General features: G+C 38.7%; 1 protein-coding gene across 2 annotated transcripts in view; it reads left to right on the top strand.

The window, feature by feature from the left end:
- Positions 1-18,217, top strand: part of LOC127448220 (TBC1 domain family member 8) — a 49,832-nt gene that overhangs the window by 26,962 nt on the left and 4,653 nt on the right. For both annotated transcript variants that reach the window (XM_051710594.1, XM_051710595.1), the window contains 7 exons: positions 6,509-6,614; positions 7,040-7,138; positions 8,119-8,187; positions 11,165-11,402; positions 11,536-11,601; positions 12,807-12,893; positions 15,996-16,093. In XM_051710594.1, the coding sequence (XP_051566554.1) occupies positions 6,509-6,614; positions 7,040-7,138; positions 8,119-8,187; positions 11,165-11,402; positions 11,536-11,601; positions 12,807-12,893; positions 15,996-16,093 (763 nt within the window). The remainder of the gene's footprint in view (positions 1-6,508; positions 6,615-7,039; positions 7,139-8,118; positions 8,188-11,164; positions 11,403-11,535; positions 11,602-12,806; positions 12,894-15,995; positions 16,094-18,217) is intronic.

Raw genomic sequence — 18,217 nt, forward strand, 5'->3', positions numbered from 1 at the left:
GACGGTTCTTTTAGGTGTGCAGGTGAGTAGTATGAATAGATTCCAGACAAATGTTTAACGTAATAACAACAACTGTGACTTGTTGAACAAGTCAAGTTGTCATTTTTTATTTGTATAGTGCTTTTCACAACACACATCGTTTCAAAGCAGCTTTATAGACAGTCTTAGTCCTCACTGTGCAGTTTGATTAAAAATATGATTGTAAATTGTGTATAAAAATAAATAATTAAATAATTGTATTTAGAACCCCAGTGAGCAAGCCGAATAAAACAGCATGTGGACAACCTGTCACCTAACATCAGTGATGGGTAGTAATGGATTACATGTAATCTGGATTATGTAATCAGATTACAAAATCAAATCCTTGCAATTGGATTACGTTACATTTTAGAATACTCATAATTGGACTAATTACTTTTTATAGATTACACGATTACATATTAACAAGGCAACAGCAGTAAATTGTTAATTTATTGATCATCCTAATCATTCTCTTTTTTTCAATCTTTACATTTTTCATTCTAAATCAGTACACCGCTGATATACGTTCAGCAAGTCTTCAAGTGTTTTCAGAAGAGAGGGGAAGGGCTGTGTGTATTGCACTCAGAACTGATACTCGCTACTAGCCAACCATGTGAAGATGGAGCAGTCTACCTCAGCATTTAACCACTGGTTCTATAGAGAGAATTTCATATTTAAGAATGAAATTACACCAGTGGCCTGGGAAGCTCATTAAGTAAAGACGCTGACTACCACACCTGGAGTCACAAGTTCGAATCAACCAATTGGCCCGGTTGCTAGGGAGGGTAGAGTCACATGGGGTAACCTCCTCGTAGTCGCTATAATGTGGTTTTCGCTCTCGGTGGGGCACATGGTGTGTTGTGCATGGATGCCGCGGAGAATAGCATGAAACCTCAACATGTGCTTTGTCTTCACGGTAACGCACTCAACAAGTCACGTGATAAGATGCACGGATTGACGGTCTCAGACGCGGAGGCAACTGAGATTCGTCCTCCGCCACCCGGATTGAGGCAAGTCACTACACCACCACGAGGACTTAGAGCGCATTGGGAATTGGGCATTCCAAATTGGGGAGAAAAGAAAAAGAAAAAAAGAATGAAATTACTCCAGTGGTGTGCAGCTAACACATTGAACTTAATTGCTTCGAAGGATCTAGTGGATGCCATCTCTAAGGGTCCTGCCTGCATTGTACACAATAGTTCAACTGCAAAATTTGCAGCAATATGAAAGCACATCACTCTACTGTTGTTGCTGATGAAGAGGAGTCCACTGCATGAAACTTGACATAAAACTTGACACAGATGTTCCTTGTGTGACTCGGTGGATCTCTGCTTTTCTTTTTTTTTTATATTCTGCTCTTTTAGAATGTTCTTGGTGTTCAAAAGAGAGTATCTTGCACCTCATCTTTGGAATAGGTGATAGACTATCAGTAAGCAGTAAGGGTTAAAAGTGTTTTTAGATGAACGCTTTGACCAAAACAACATCATTGCAGTCGATTTTATTGTCATTAATGTTCTTAACATTGCTATTGTTTCATGCACTTAAAATGAACTTGATGTCTCAGTGTTTTGAATTATAAACTTTGGCCATTGCTGTTAGATTTAATATTGATTTCATTCATGTAATGTTTAATGCACATTTAAAACATTTCATAAGGAGCTCTTTTTGTCAGGCTCTTTTTGATCATAATAAAGAATGGAATACATTTTCTTCCTCTTTGTAGTTTTATGTTAAAATGATTATCCTACTCAAATGCATGTGACATTAAATACATTTACATTTAGTCATTTAGCAGACGCTTTTATCTAAAGCGACTTACAAATGAGACACATAGCAAGCAATTTGTCATACAAAGTTTAACAACATCTGCAGTATAGGACTGCCAAGTTCTCACAGTGGCTGGAGTAGATGCTAGCACAGAAGAAAGAGACACATTAATTGCAGGTTAAGTGCAGTAGTAAGTGCAATTAGTGTGGATTGGTTAAGTGCTCATGGAACAGATGAGTTTTCAGCTGGTTCTTGAATGTTGAGATGGTATCAGCAGATCGTTTGGATGTTGGAAGCTCATTCCACCACAGAGGAGCAGAGAAATTGAACGGTCGTGAAATAGACTTTGAGCCTCTTTGTGATGGGACCACCAGGCAGCGCTCGTTCATAAACCACAGAGAGCGAGTTGGAGCATAGACCTGAAGAAGTGAATTGAAGTAAGAGGGTGTGGTTCCATTGGCTGTCCTGAAGGCCAGAGTCAAAGCCTTGATTTGATGTGGACAGCTACAGGTAGCCAGTGACGTGAAATCAAGAGTGGAAGGCCAGCCAACAGAGCATTGCAGTAGTCCAGTCTTGAAATGACCAGAGCTCGGAACAGGAGCTGTGCAGCATATTCAGACAGGAAAGGTCTGATTATCCTGATGTTGTAAAGTGGGAATCTGCAAGACCGGGCGGTTGATGAGATGTGTGCAGTGAAATTAAGCTGGTCATCTACCATCACTCCCAGGTTCTGAGCTGTTCTGGTTGGTGTTAGTGTAGCTGAACCAAGATGAATAGTGAGGCTGTGGTCAACAGTTCTGTCTTGGCAAGGTTGAGTTGAAGGTGGCGTTTCTTCATCTAGGCCAAAATGTCTGAGAGGCAGGCAGAGATACGAGCTGAGACTGTAGGGTCATCAGGCTGGAACGACAGGTAGAGCTGCATGTCATCTGCGTAGCAGTGGTAGGAAAAGCCATTTGCCTCAATGATCGGTCCGAGTGATGTTGTGTAAAAGAGGAGGGGTCCAAGCACTGATCCTTGAGGAACCCCAGTGGTCAGCTGGTGTGTCTTGGACACCTCTCCTCTCCAGGAGACCTTGAACAATCTTCCAGTGAGATATGACTCAAACCAGCCAAGTGCAGTTCCTGTGATGCCCAGGTCAGAGAGGGTGGACAGGAGGATCTTGTGGTTCACTGTGTCAAAGGCAACAGTAAAGTCGAGGAGGATGAGGACGGATGATTTGGAGTTAGCTCTCGCCAATCACAGGGTTTCAGCTACTGACAAGAGGACAGTCTGTCTTGAGTGTCCTTTTTTGAAGCCAGACTGATGTCTGTTGTGTAGGTTGTTCTGTGAGAAAAGTAGACAACTGGTTGAATACGACCCTCTCAATAGTTTTTGACAGGAGAGGGTAGGAGAGAGACCGGTCTGTAGTTGTGGAATATAGTGGGGTTACTCGTGCCTGCTTGAATATATTGGGAAAGTTTCCAGTTGTGAGAGATGAGTTGATAATGTGTGTGAGTGCGGGTATAAAATAGAATTATATTTAAAGTAATCCTAAAGTAGTCAGATTATATTACTGCAAAAAATGTAATCTGCGAGATTACTGATTGCATTTTTTGTCATGTAATTTGTAATCAGTACTGGATTACAATTCACAAGTAATCTGCCCAGTGGTGCCTAACGTTACGTTTACCTTAGGAGAGTTAGGCCTATAATGTTCTTTGCTCATTAGTTTGCTAGAAAAATTAACTCTATAGAGGAGCATATCGCTAAAATTATAAATGGACATCATTATATTTTTACTTACCTGTTATTGATGTCTATAAATTATTTAATGTAGCCTATGTCTGAATAAATCTCCTAATTCTGTCAAATATTTTAAAAAAAGAGCCCTTTCCTCAAACAAATTACTTATTACAGTTACTATTTTAATTATTAAATCTAGACACTGATTAGAAACTTAATCACAAAGCTGAGACATTCTTTTTTTTAATTCAGTGCATAAAGCTCAAATTGTGTTTCTTGGTCAAAGCGACTCAAAATTATGGAGCAGGTCACAATCATAAAACTATTACATTTTTATGAGCATATTTGAGTTCACAATGTTGCCTAATAAGCATACATCCTCAATGTAATAACCTATGAAATTTTGCATTTTATATATATATATATATACATATATATATATAATATACATGTGTGTATATATATATATATATATATATATATATATATAATATATACATACAGCTCTGGAACAAATTAAGAAACCACTGCACAAAATTATCCGTTTCTCTGGATTTCATGCCAAGACACATGAAAGCTGTGATTGAAAATCAGGATTATTCCAGCAAATATTGATTTCTGAACTCTTCCCAAGTTAAAACATTAGTATTGTGTTGATTATAAATGAATATGAACTTGTTTTCTTTGCATTATTCGAGGTCTGAAAACACTGCATCTTTTTTGTTATTCTGACCAGTTGTCATTTTCTGCAAATAAATGCTCTAAATGACAATATTTTTATTTGGAATTTGGGAGAAATGTTGTCAGTACTTTATAGAATAAAACAAACATGTTCATTTTACTCAAACACACACCTATAAATAGTAAATCCAGAGAAACTGATCATTTTACAGTGGTAGAGCTGTGTGTATGTATGTATGTATATATATATATATATATATATATATAAAATGTAAAATGTAATAGGTTATAGGCTATATATATGTGTGCGTGTGTGTGTGTGTGTGTATGTGTGTATATATATATATATATATATATATATATATATATATATATATATATATATATATGCCTATAACCTATTACATTTTGCATTATTTATAGAGATATATATATATATAAAATCACTAGTGGCCAAAAATATTGGCACCCTTGGTAAATATGATCAAAGAAGGCTGTGAAAAGAAATCTGCATTGTTTATCCTTTTGATCTTTCATTAAAAAAATTCACAAAAATCTAACCTTTAATTGAAGTAAAACAATTGAAAGAGGGGAAATATCTCATTATTAAATAAATATTTTTCTCCAAAACATGTTGGTCACAATTATTGGCACCCCTGGAAATTCTTATGAGTAAAATATATCTGCAGTATATTCCCATTCATATTTGTAATTTTTTTAGTGCACCTGAGTGACTAGGATCATTAAATTGTTCAGCTATGACTTCCTGTTTCACAGGGGTATAAATATGAGGTAACACACAGGCCAAATTCCCTTAATCATCAATCAATCACAGTGGGTTAGGCTAAAGAATATAGTTCTGATGTGCAGCAAAAGGTTGTTGAGCTTCACAAAATGGGAATTGGCTATAAGAAAATAGCCAAAGCATTGAAAATACCCATTTCCACCATCAGGGCAATAATTAACAAGTTTCAATCAACTGGAGATCTTAAGAATCGACCTGGAAGAGGACGTGTGTCTATATTGTCTCCACATACAGTGACGAGGATGGTTCAAGTGGCCAAAGAATCTTCAAGGATCACAGCTGGAGAATTACAGAAATTAGTTGGGTCTTGGGGTCAGAAAGTCTCCAAAACTACAATCAGACATCACCTACATCACCACAAGTTGTTTGGGAGGGTTTCAAGAAAAAAAGCCTCTGCTCTCATCCAACAACAAACTCAAGCCTTCAGTTTGCCAGACACTACTGGAACTTCAAAAGCGACAGGATTTTATGGTCAGATGAAACAAAAAAAAAATAGCTTTTTGGCAGCAAACACCAGAGATAGGTTTGGCGCACACAGAGATGAAGTACCACCCAATGCCCACGGTTAAATGTGGTGCTGGATCTTGAATTTTGTGGGGCTGTTTTTCTGCCAGAGGTCCTGGATATCTTGTTTGGATACATGGCATCATGGACTCTATCATATACCAACAGATCCTAAATCAAAACCTGACTGCCTCTGTCATAAAGCTTAAAATGGGCCCTGATTGGATCTTCCAGCAGGACAATGATCCACAACATCAGAATAAACACAAAAATGGTTAGCTGACCACAAAATCAAGGTTCTGCCATAGCCATCCCAGTCCCCTGACCTGAACCCCATAGAACACCTGTGGAGTGAACTGAAGAGGAGAGTCCACCATGTGGACCTCTGAATTTGAAGGATCTTTAGAGATTCAATATGGAGGAATGGTCTCGGATCACTTGCCATGTATTCTCCAACCCTTTAGGCATTATAGGAGAACACTCAGAGCTGGTATCTTGGCAAAGGGAGGCTGCAAAAAGTATTGAATAAAAGGGTGCTAATAATTATGGCCAATGCGTTTTGGAGAACAATATTTAATAATGAGATATTTCCCCTCTATCAATTGTTTTACTTCAATTAAAGGTTAGATTTTTGTGAATTGTTTGAATGAAAGATTAAAAGGCTAGACAATGCAGATTTTTTTTTCACAGCCTTCTTTGCTCATATTTACCAAGGGTGCCAATATTTTTGGCCACTACTGTATATACTGTATATAATGTTTTGTATTGTTATAAATATTGTTTACTTAAACATTGTGTGCTGTTATTACATTATGAGTTGCTACAGTGATGCGCTCAGAATTTTATTACATTTTGAGAAAATTATTACATTTAACTTATTACATTATTAATTACATTATGCTTTATTATGAGTTGCTACAGACCCTTTATGCTCTTTTGTTTCACTCAGCAGCTGTCAAATAGCAATTTACTGTGTGTGTGTGTGCGTGCGTTTGCATGTGTGTGTAGTTTTCTGGAGCAGGTCACACATGAGGAGGAGACACATGATTGTGCTGATGTTTCAAGATCTTCTCCACGTGTACAAGTCACAACATTGATCACTGACGCTTATGAGGTGTGTGTGTTCGTGTGTAAACCATGTATTATGTTGCTGTTCCTTATAAAGTTACCAGCTAACATGGTGAGTAACTTGATTATTGATTAACTATTTTTGGCCAATTTTAAATTATTTGTGGTCATTAACAGAAGTGTCAGCTCTCTCTTGTGTCTATTCCAAAATCTTCTGACCATCTGGACGAGGAATAACAAACATTTTCTGTTTTCAATATTTGAAGTGAATTTTGAGTAAATGGTCTGTAACATAAGTGTAAGTTTGACTTCAGCAATTATTGTGTACATCTCATTTGTCATAGATTGTATTGTGTGTCAGTAGTATTATATAACTGCTCTCTAGATATCAGTCAGTCTTTAAAAACATATTGGTTGAGCACTTTGCACATAGATAGAAATGAACAAACTGAAAGCCGAATGTCTCCTCAGAAATTTGGTTCTCTGACAGTGAAGCATGTGGAGATGTTGCGCTGCAGGCATCGCATTCAAGTGCTGCAGGCGCATGAAGACACCACCAAAGATAACGCGGTGAGTCTTTAAATACTGACATACGTTTCTCTTTGAAATAGGGCTGGGTATTGATACAGATTTCCTGTTCAATTCGATTCTGATTTTGATTTGATTCAATATCGATTCATATGGGTTTATTTCACTATAATGTCCCTTTTGTTTACATATAAAAGAAATCCTCTCCCAGCTAATGCTGTTAATTACACAGGGGACTGTTTAACTAGGTATATTAGGCGAATATTAATTTGACTAATTATATGTTATTACTTATTGGTCACATTTTGGCTTTTTAAAAATGAACAAATAAAAGTATTCAATCAATAAATAAGATGTTATTTTTCATATATTATTGTTGTTACATATTTATTGTTAAATTGCATAATTTGTACTTATATTGATTTGTTGAACACGTGCTAAAACCGGTACTGTCTCTTTAACAAAAAACAGCATTTCTGTAAACAATGCCTTTAAATGAGCTCATGTTACTGAGAGACTCGAATGACTTTACATCATCTGTGTGATGCATAATTAGAATGAAATGTTTTTTTATAGTTGTTTTTGATCAATAACTGACTGTAAAGAACAGAACGGGTATTTAAAGAGACAGTATTCAATGATAAATGGGTTGCGTGGATCTCGTCCTTGAACACACATTACACGGAACAACTTTTAACACGCTGTGAAAGATCTCGCTGGTGAACACTTCACGACTAAACTACACAATTACTGCTGAGTGAAATGTAAACATTTACCAGACAGTTGTCAAATATATTCACTTTAGTCACACAGTGTGAAATTTGGTTGCAAACGCGAGTGATTTCCTCTCATTGTGGTGGAGCGTTGAGCATTGAGTGAAAGATCGATCTTGGGATTTAAGAATCGATATCGAGATCGCTCTGATGAAGAGCACGATTAATCAGATGAACTATATTTTTACCCACCACTACTATGAAATGCCACTGACTGCACGTGGTTAAATGTCTGTTGTGTGTTTGCAGTTGCGATTGGTTACTCCAGATGTGACACTCTCACAGGAAAACCTGTCTGACCTCTATGACCTCTTCAAGGTGCGTTACACACTCTGTGAAACAGTGTATGACTGCAGTTATAGCTTTACAGAGTAGAATGAAAGTTGTGACACCATTTATAAATACGATCTAAACATTCACGAGTATAATTAACGGTGTAAAAAGACACTGTGATAAAAATACTCTAGAAGAAGGAGTGTTATTTATATAGCGCCTTTCCCAACCTCAAGGTTGCTTTACAGTAAGCTTAAAACACTTGATAGGTTTGAGAGATAATAAGAGCAGGGCATTTCAAACTGGGGTGCCCCAGAGGGGTGCTAGGGGGCCTGTGGAAAAATTCAGACAAACAAAAATGGTCCAAAATGTAAAAAAAAAAAAAGCAATCTGCTTTCTAAAGTCTACAGATAAATTTCAATCAAGTTGACAATTCAAATTGAATTTTTCTTTAGGTTTATAAAGTGGGTTAAAATAAGATATGCTGTCAACTTAATGCAAATTAAATATTTTACAGATATCATTTCAATCATTTCTTTTGCCATTAGTACCATTTGTTTCACACACAGTATATGAGGGTCTTTCTAAATGAAAGCGTATAGCTGGTAGAGCGCCACAATTATTATGACAAATCATAATTGCCGTTTATTTCCCTTGTTATTATATTTGTGATTTAATTTTTCGATTAATAGTTTTTACATTTAAATACTTATTTTGGGTGGATCAACATGCATGCTATTACGGTTTTTCAAATATCACCTTTCATGTAGTGTGTTATATAGCTGTTTGTGAATGTAAAAAATTCTGCAAAGTTTCAAAAATCAAAGCGCACGACAAATGGAGTTATTGACTCCCAAAAGAACGAACCGATTCTGAACACCTGAAACGAGTCGTTAGTAATTCCAGACTTACTTCCTGTACTAACCTATGTAATTTGGTAACAAAAAACCCGCCTCTGGTCTTCACTGGCTGCTCGCGAACAGCTTTGACCCGCCCTCAAACACTAGACTAAGCGGTAGACCAATCACAACAGACTGGGACATCTGACCAATCAGAGCAGAGTATGCTCTCTGAAAGGAGTTTAGAATGAATCTTTTAGAACGGATCATTGAACGAGTCGTTTGAGACACTGGGGAAAAAAAGGTAATGCTGCAATTTAAATTATGAGCAAATTAAAGTGTTTTTGACCTTGGATGCATGTAAATCTATTGTATGAGACCTTTAAAACAAAATTAGGCACGTTTAAAAACCATAATAGGTGCTCTTTAATGTCGGCTACACATGAAGTGTGAATACTGTATACTAAATACATGACTGTTCTTGTGCTCCTGAGACATTTACAGAACAATGCAACGATTGTTTTCCCTTGAACTTAGTACTTAAATTTCCTTTAGGTGGTCTAAGAAAGGTCTTAAAGTCTTAAATTTAACTTCATAAAACCTGCAGAAACCCTGAGTGCGTGAATTGTGACCTAGTGCCCATTTACACCACAATTAGGCTAAGCTGTAACTTATGTATAGCTGGTACAGCTCGACTCGACTCTGCTCGCTTTTTGGGTGTTTTCCACTGTGGATAGTACCTGGTACCTGATACTTTTTTTAGTACCAAGGTTCCAAGTGAGCCGAGCCGATACTAAACGTGACGTCAAAACCCTGCAGATCACTGATTGGTCAGAGAGAATCGTCACTATCAACGTCACTGGATTTGTGACACGGGACATCAACCCACTAGTTTTAAAAGTTGGCAACAGCGACAGCAATATCATTTGTTCACACGACTTTCGAACTGTAAAAACAAATGGCTGTGCGCAAAACCATGCTGTGGTCAATAAACGAGGTGCAGACGTTCCTCTCGTTAGCGACGAACGAAACGACGTGAAACGAAAAAGTCTTTCAGGAAGTGTCTCAGCTGTTGGCCGCACACGGCTACCACCGGATCTACCAACAGTGTAGGGAAAAGTTAAAAAAAACTTAAAAGTGACTACAGAACCATCAAGGACCACAACAGCCGGAGTGGTTCAAACAGAAGAAGGTGGAAGTGGTTCGACCAAATGGACGCTATCTACGGCAATAGACCGGCGAGCAATGGGAGGGAGAGTGCCCTGGACTCGGTGTTGTTGGAGTCCACGATGGAGGATGGTACGTTCTGCTTGAAAGCTTCACTTTATTTAGTTGACCAGCTACTGGAAAGCTTGCTTCTAAAACAACAACCAGGCCAATTTAACTGTTACACTTGTGTAAAATCACCATGCAACAACTGCTTTATGCAGCACAATGAGCTAGTAGCTAACTGTTAGCAGTCGTGTTATTGTTTATGGTCAGTAATGTTTGTGTCATGTTTAAGATGATGTCACGGCAGTAGAGGTGGCGCAACTATGACGATCAGCCTATAATCCCACCCACGTTGAGGCGGCACTAAATTGCAGTGGAAAAGCAAGCTTAGAAAAGTAAAGCGAGCAGAGTCGAGTCGAACCATAACGTGCAGTGGAAAAGTGCCATTAGAAGCATGAAAACAAAGCTATTATTGAAATGTGGAATAAATTACATAGAAGCGGGACTTGTCTGTGATTAGTTACAATGCTCAGCCTCTGTAAAACATAAGTTAAATAGAGAATTAGTTGAAAATTGACAACATGAGTAAACCTACATCCATTGCTATAATTGACACTTTTCCCGATTAGTTAATTGTGGCAGCTGTAATTGTAATCTCGATTATTTATTGGATTAATTCTGCAGCCCTAATAGCTGCCTTTATACTTTAAGAAGGGGGTCCCTCACAAGGTAATCATTAAAAGTTTGAAAATCGCTGATCTAGACAGATGAAACTTAACCGGCTCATAACACGACCTGCTACAGTCGGTCATCATGTCATCCTGCGTTTATATGTCAGTTGTGTTGAACATTATTTTAAATAGGCAACATGGTTAATTGGTTCCTTGTAATTAATACCTAATGTGTATTAAGATGTTGTTTTGGTTCAGTTTGTTCTGCTGTATCAGTGTGTGTGTGTGTGTGTGTTTCAGACGGAGCATTTCATCAGTATATATTGGGGTGATGGTGTGTGTTCGTCTCCTCCTCCAGCTGCAGGCCTCTGCGCAGAGCGTTACTTTGTGGATCGAGCTCAGTTTAAGAGTCTGTACGAGCTGCTCGTTCCGTTTCTCTGCGGCTCACACACTGATACTGTCGCTCAACGCACCTTCACACTGCTGGACCACGACCGAGACAATCTCATTAACTTCTCACAGTTCACTCACTGGCTGGGTACGACACTGTGTGTATGCATGTGTGCAAACAATCTCTAGGTGTGAGTCCAGGGTTTCTAGTGAGACATCCCCTCATTAATGTGTCCTACTTGCTTCCTGTTCATAGAGTTTGTCTCTCTGTCTGTCTGCAGATATTCTGTACTGTGAGGAGTTGAATGAGAGAATCCGGCTGCTCTATCGACTGCACATCCCACCAGGTTCATTCACTGATAACTGTTTCAGACACTTGACTTTCATTTACACATGAATTATGCTCTGATTATGCCATAAACCAGGGGTTTCAAATCTTTTGATGCTAAAGACCCCCAGATGTGATGATGCTCTTGTGAGGGACCATCTCACTAAAACTTCAGTAGAAAGAAACAACACAAGTACAAACGATTCTTGAAAGTATGAACGCTGTGAGGAAAGTGAGATGAAAAACTTATCTCGCTTATAAATTAGGAATGGGTGTTTCTCGGGCACTTTCATGTTGCAGGGTTTGATTTGATATTTATTAAAATAAAAATGTTTAACTTTTTTCTTTTTGTTATATGAAGGTCTCATTAAACTGAATTGGAAAACGTTTCATCAGGCCTTCATCATTTACTTTTGGCACTTTTCAAATGTCTTTTATGTCTAGATTTGACAGCTTTGTCTTCAGAGCCAGACTTCCAAAATTAAACTATGAAAATCCATTATAAAAATGCAAATTATTACATGTATAAAACTATGATAGTCTTAACAAAGAGTGTGAAATTGTCTGAAAATTATTTCTATTAATTTATCAAAAATTGCAACATTTCCATCACACTAAAAACAATTTTCTCCTAATAAAGATGTGTCAAAAGTTAGTGTTTGTTGACAAAAGTGTCAGTGAAGAGCATGAAATATGAGACAAAACAAAGACAAATCAAGGGAAATATCTCTTTTTATTATTGGCCGTCATTTCCAATCAAGCTGTGGTTTTTTTTTTTACATTTATTTTATTATTTTTTTCCAAATTACACAAGTTTGAAAACTATTATTTGAATGTATGTATTTAGGACATACTGTATAAAATGTTAGCTATGAAATGAGCCTCCGCAAGACAAAGGAGTCGGTCATTTTATTTGAAAAGTGTTAATGTCATTTCCATCAGCGTCATTTCCAACACAGAATTCTATTAAACACATGATTTCCAACCAGTCTTTAGAAAGCAGAAAGAAACTGTAATATCAAATTCGGTAAATGTTCATTTTTTTTATGCAATTATTTTGCTCTGAACTTTTAGCACGCAATTGCTCTCTTGTGGATCCCCACACCTCAGTTTGAAAACCTCTGTTATAAAGTTGTAGTCAATTTTCATGATCCTATTTAGTGGTGGTCATTAATATTTCCCAGTAGAGCTCATGATTGGCTGTTGTTTGTGTTGTTTTTTTAGCCATGACTGAACATGATGAGGACTCGTCTCTCCTGAAGAGTCCATTATTGTCCAGCAGTAGACCGCTCTGTGTCGACCTGCCAAACGGTATCACGCATTTTGATACACTACTAGTCCAAAGTTTGGGCACACCTGAACTGAATGTATGTTTCTCATGATTTTAAAACCTTTTAATCTCTACTTGATTCCCATACTTCCATTTGTGTTATTTCATAGTTTTGAGGCTTTGAGGAATAAATTGGGTATATGTGTGTCTAAAGAGATGAGTCTTTAGTCTACACTTAAACTGAGAAAGATCCTGTTTACAACTGGTATTAAGATGTGTCTCGGGTGATCCGATCACATGTGGTCAGACGAGACATCGCTGTTCACTCCTGGTCACTTAAATGCATCTCCTGTCACCACTTGTGATTGGATTTCAAGGGGAGGGTCTCTGTTTCATGACGACATACATCAATCACTATGTCAGTTTGTTACTGCATGACATTAAAGTGCAACAAAGTCATAAAAAACAGAGAAAGCACACAAGAAACGGTGCACAGTTTCTCCCAGAAGCAGCTGAAATTGAATTGAAGCACAAACAACATCTCGAGCAGAATTGTCTGTTATTTTAGTGGATTTCCTGTATTAATAATGCTTCAGATGTGTGCTCTTGTCATCTGTGTGTCATGCTGATTTCAGACAAACTGAAGAAGATCCGTGAAGTTCTTGTGCTTGTATATGTATCCATTTTTTCATAATTTCCAATCGGATGTTTTATATTATTTTCAACCCAATTTGGAATGCCCAATTCCCAATGCGCTCTAAGTCCTCGTGGTGGCGTAGTGACTCACCTCAATCCGGGTGGCGGAGGACGAATCTCAGTTGCCTCCGTGCCTGAGACCGTCAGTCCGCGCATCTTATCATGTGGCTTGTTGAGCGCGTTACCACGGAGACGTAGCGCATGTGGAGGCTTCACGCTATTCTCCGCGGCATCCACGCACAACTCACCACGCGCCCTACCGAGAGCGAGAACCACATTATAGCGACCACGAGGAGGTTACCCCATGTGACTCTACACTCCCTAGCAACCGGGCCAATTTGGTTGCTTAGGAGACCTGGCTGGAGTCACTCAGCACGCCCTGGATTCGAACTTGCATCTCCAGGGGTGGTAGTCAGCGCCAATACTCGCTGAGCTACCCAGGCCCTCATGGATGTTTTATTTTTTTTTTAACTCATAACCGGCAAAGTTTAAACTCATGTTTGTGGAGTGGTTGATTGACAGGTGAGGGGTGGTGCTTTAGTGCTGTCCGAGACGCATACAGGACCAATTAGCGTTTACACCTCAAATGCGATGTGGTCAAATGCGCTTTTGACCTCATTCTTACGTGGGGGTTTTTATCCGATCACCAAAAACGCATCTTAATACCAGGTGTTAATGGGTAAAAACTGTGTCTGAGTCCCGAACAATGCAAGGAAGACTATTCCATAGTTCAGGAGCCAAATAGGAAAAAGATCTATTTCCTTTTGTGGATTTTGATATTTTAGGGTACTCTCAACAGATAGGCCAGAATTTTGTGACCCTGAACCAACTGAATCTTATTTTATTGAGCCTGCAGGACATCCACACAGAAATGAATTACAATAATGTAGTCTTGAGGTCATGAATGCATGAATTAGTTTTTCGGCATCAGAAACAGCATACGTTGTAACTTAGCAATCTTTCCCATGAAAATAAAATGTCCAGTGTTTGTAGTACGGCATTTTTCCACCTCAGAAAAATTGCTGTCAAAAATAACACCCAAGTTCTTCACTGTAAAATAAGGATGTGCACGGATAGTCCACATTCGGTTAATCACTCGACGCACCACTATTCGAATATCAAAATCACTATTCGGTTATTCTAAATGTGCATTAGAGGTCTTCAACCCGACCCAAACTGCATGAGTTCCGACAAACCATCAGGTTTTGGGTCCGTTTTTCAAGTAAAGGGCCAGTAAGGTGCTGTCCACATGCTTTTCTGTGTGTCTGCGCTTTTTTACTATATACTATAAACACGCTGGACGGACATCTTTGATTGTTGCACTGAATCTCACATTTTTATTTCAGTGTCTCGCGCAGGATCGCTACATTTTTAGACACCAAGTGAAGTTAAAAATAACTTTAATTTCTATAAGCCTATCACAAAACAACTGCGTTTAATTTATTGTGCTGCTTTTTTAAGAAGTTCAGGTTGCAAAGGTTCAACGCTTGATAAACGGTAAGATGGTGTTTTTTGCTCTGGTATGCATATTTACATACAATAATTAGACAATGCCATTTGAGTATTGCAGTGTAACTGCATGCATATGACAATACTTGTGTTCACTCCCTCACAGAAACGTGAAGCTGCCCGTGTGGAGCGCATATACAGGCAGTGACAGTTTGATTATATTTGTTTGAGTTTAATGTGAGATTTTAATCATTGAAGATCTGTATTGTGCTATTTAGGCTTATAGCTCACTGTGCATGTTATTTGCTGCTGTTTTGAATAGTGTTTGAGGAAATTCCATGCCAATAAACATGCTTTATTCCCACGTCCAGACTCCCGATGAAAAACCGATTAACCATTTGTGAAACAGCGCGGTTAACAGAATGTTAAAAACAGTAACTGTGCACATCCCTACTGTAGAAGACGACGTAACAGTACATCCATTTAGAGTCAAATTTTATTCTAGCAACTTTTATTTAGAGGTTTTTGGTCCAATAATTAGTACCTCTGTTTTGTCAGAACTGAGCAGAAGGAAATTTCTAGCTATCCAATCTTAGATATCATCGATACACTCTGCTAACTTGGAGTGTTGGGAAATTTCATTAGGTCTCATCAGGAAATATAAAGCAAAGTATCATTGGCATAACAGTGAAAACTAATTATACGGCTCCTGATAATGTCTCCCGGGGAAGCACGCTGGACACGCTGGACGGACATCAGAGGAAATCAGAGGCCCTAATACTGAACCCTGCGGCACTCCATACTTAACTTTAGCTTATGACAATTCCTAATTTACACAAAGTGGTAGCGGTCTGATTAATAGGACCTAAACTATGCTAATGCCTGTCCACACATGCCAACACAATTCTCAGTTCATCAATGTCATGGTCTATGGTGTCGAAGGCAGCACTAAGATCTAATAGCACTAGAAGGATGATGTGTTGTGATTGTGTGTGCAGGTGAGAGGACAAGTTATGAAGATCAGCTAAAGCAGATGCTGCAAGATTTGACCAGAAAAGAGAAGTATGAGGAGAAACATCTCCCACATATGAATCAGGTGAATGTTCATCAATAATAGATTTGGGTGGTATGACGGTGTACACCGTGCAGTGGCAAAAATGTGTCAATCAGTAGAGATGTTGCTATACCTTTTATATAGTGGTAGATGTATTCATGCGGCTACAAGTGGTCAGGACTGCCATATGTTTTTTACATGTGAGAGAAACAATGAGTAATGTGAAAAATGTAGAAAAGTGTTAAATAATGTGAAGAAGTTTTTGCACTGATGTTCATTTGTTATGAATAATCGTATCTATTTATTTGTGTCAAAAGTTCCAAATAAAAAGATGAAAATAATAAGATGAATTACTTTTAATTTGTAACATGTTTCATTCATAGGATTATCCAAAAATTAGGCATTACCACATGATTATTAAAATGAAAACCACTTTTTTAACAAATTTCCAGCCAATAACTATAAAGTGACTATACTGTATTTTTACTCAAACCATGAAATACGATTCTGGTCAAACCGCCCCATCGCCTGCATATACAGTGCATCCAGAAAGTATTCACAGCGCTTCACTTTTCCACATTTTGTTATGTTACAGCCTTATTCCAAAATTGATTAAATTCATTATTTTCCTCAAAATTCTACAAACAAAACCCCATACTGACAAAGTGAAAGAAGTTTGTTTGAAAAAACGAAAAAATCACATGTACATAAGTATTCACAGCCTTTGCCATGACACTCAAAATTGAGCTCAGGTGCATCCTGTTTCCACTGATCATCCTTGAGATGTTTCTACAACTTGATTGGAGTCCACCTGTGGTAAATTCAGTTGATTGGACATGATTTGGAAAGGCACACACCTGTCTATATAAAGTCCCACAGTTAACAGTGCATGTCAGAGCACAAACCAAGCCATGAAGTCCAAGGAATTGTCTGTAGACCTCCGAGACAGGATTGTATTGAGGCACAGATCTGGGGAAGGGTACAGAAACATTTCTGCAGCATTGAAGGTCCCAATGAGCACAGTGGCCTCCATCATCCGTAAATGGAAGAAGTTTGGAACCACCAGGACTCTTCCTAGAGCTGGCCGCCCGGCCAAACTGAGCGATCGGGGGAGAAGGGCCTTAGTCAGGGAGGTGACCAAGAACCCGATGGTCACTCTGACAGAGCTCCAGCATTTCTCTGTGGAGAGAGGAGAACCTTCCAGAAGAACAACCATCTCTGCAGCACTCCACCAATCAGGCCTGTATGGTAGAGTGGCCAGACGGAAGCCACTCCTCAGTAAAAGGCACATGACAGCCCGCCTGGAGTTTGCCAAAAGGCACCTGAAGGACTCTCAGACCATGAGAAACAAAGATTGAACTCTTTGGCCAGAATGGCAAGCGTCATGTCTGGAGGAAACCAGGCACCGCTCATCACCTGGCCAATACCATCCCTACAGTGAAGCATGGTGGTGGCAGCATCATGCTGTGGGGATGTTTTTCAGTGGCAGGAACTGGGAGACTAGTCAGGATCGAGGGAAAGATGAATGCAGCAATGTACAGAGACATCCTTGATGAAAACCTGCTCCAGAGCGCTCTGGACCTCAGACTGGGGTGAAGGTTCATCTTCCAACAGGACAAAGACCCTAAGCACACAGCCAAGATAACAAAGGAGTGGCTCCGGGACAACTCTGTGAATGTCCTTGAGTGGCCCAGCCAGAGCCCAGACTTGAACCCGACTGAACATCTCTGGAGAGATCTGAAAATGGCTGTGCACCGACGCTCCCCATCCAACCTGATGGAGCTTGAGAGGTCCTGCAAAGAAGAATGGGAGAAACTGCCCAAAAATAGGTGTGCCAAGCTTGTAGCATCATACTCAAAAAGACTTGAGGCTGTAATTGGTGCCAAAGGTGCTTTAACAAAGTATTGAGCAAAGGCTGTGAATACTTATGTACATGTGATTTTTTTCGTTTTTTCTTTTTAATAAATTTGCAAAGATTTCAGACCAACTTCTTTCACGTTGTCATTATGGGGTATTGTTTGTAGAATTTTGAGGAAAATAATGAATTTAATCTGTTTTGGGATAAGGCTGTAACATAACAAAATTTGGAAAAAGTGAAGCGCTGTGAATACTTTCCGGATGCACTGTATAGTGTCTTTTGAAAACTGAACAGATGTTTATTGTTGT

Source organism: Myxocyprinus asiaticus, chromosome 11 (genome assembly GCF_019703515.2).
Source record: "Myxocyprinus asiaticus isolate MX2 ecotype Aquarium Trade chromosome 11, UBuf_Myxa_2, whole genome shotgun sequence".
Lineage (NCBI taxonomy): Eukaryota > Metazoa > Chordata > Actinopteri > Cypriniformes > Catostomidae > Myxocyprinus > Myxocyprinus asiaticus.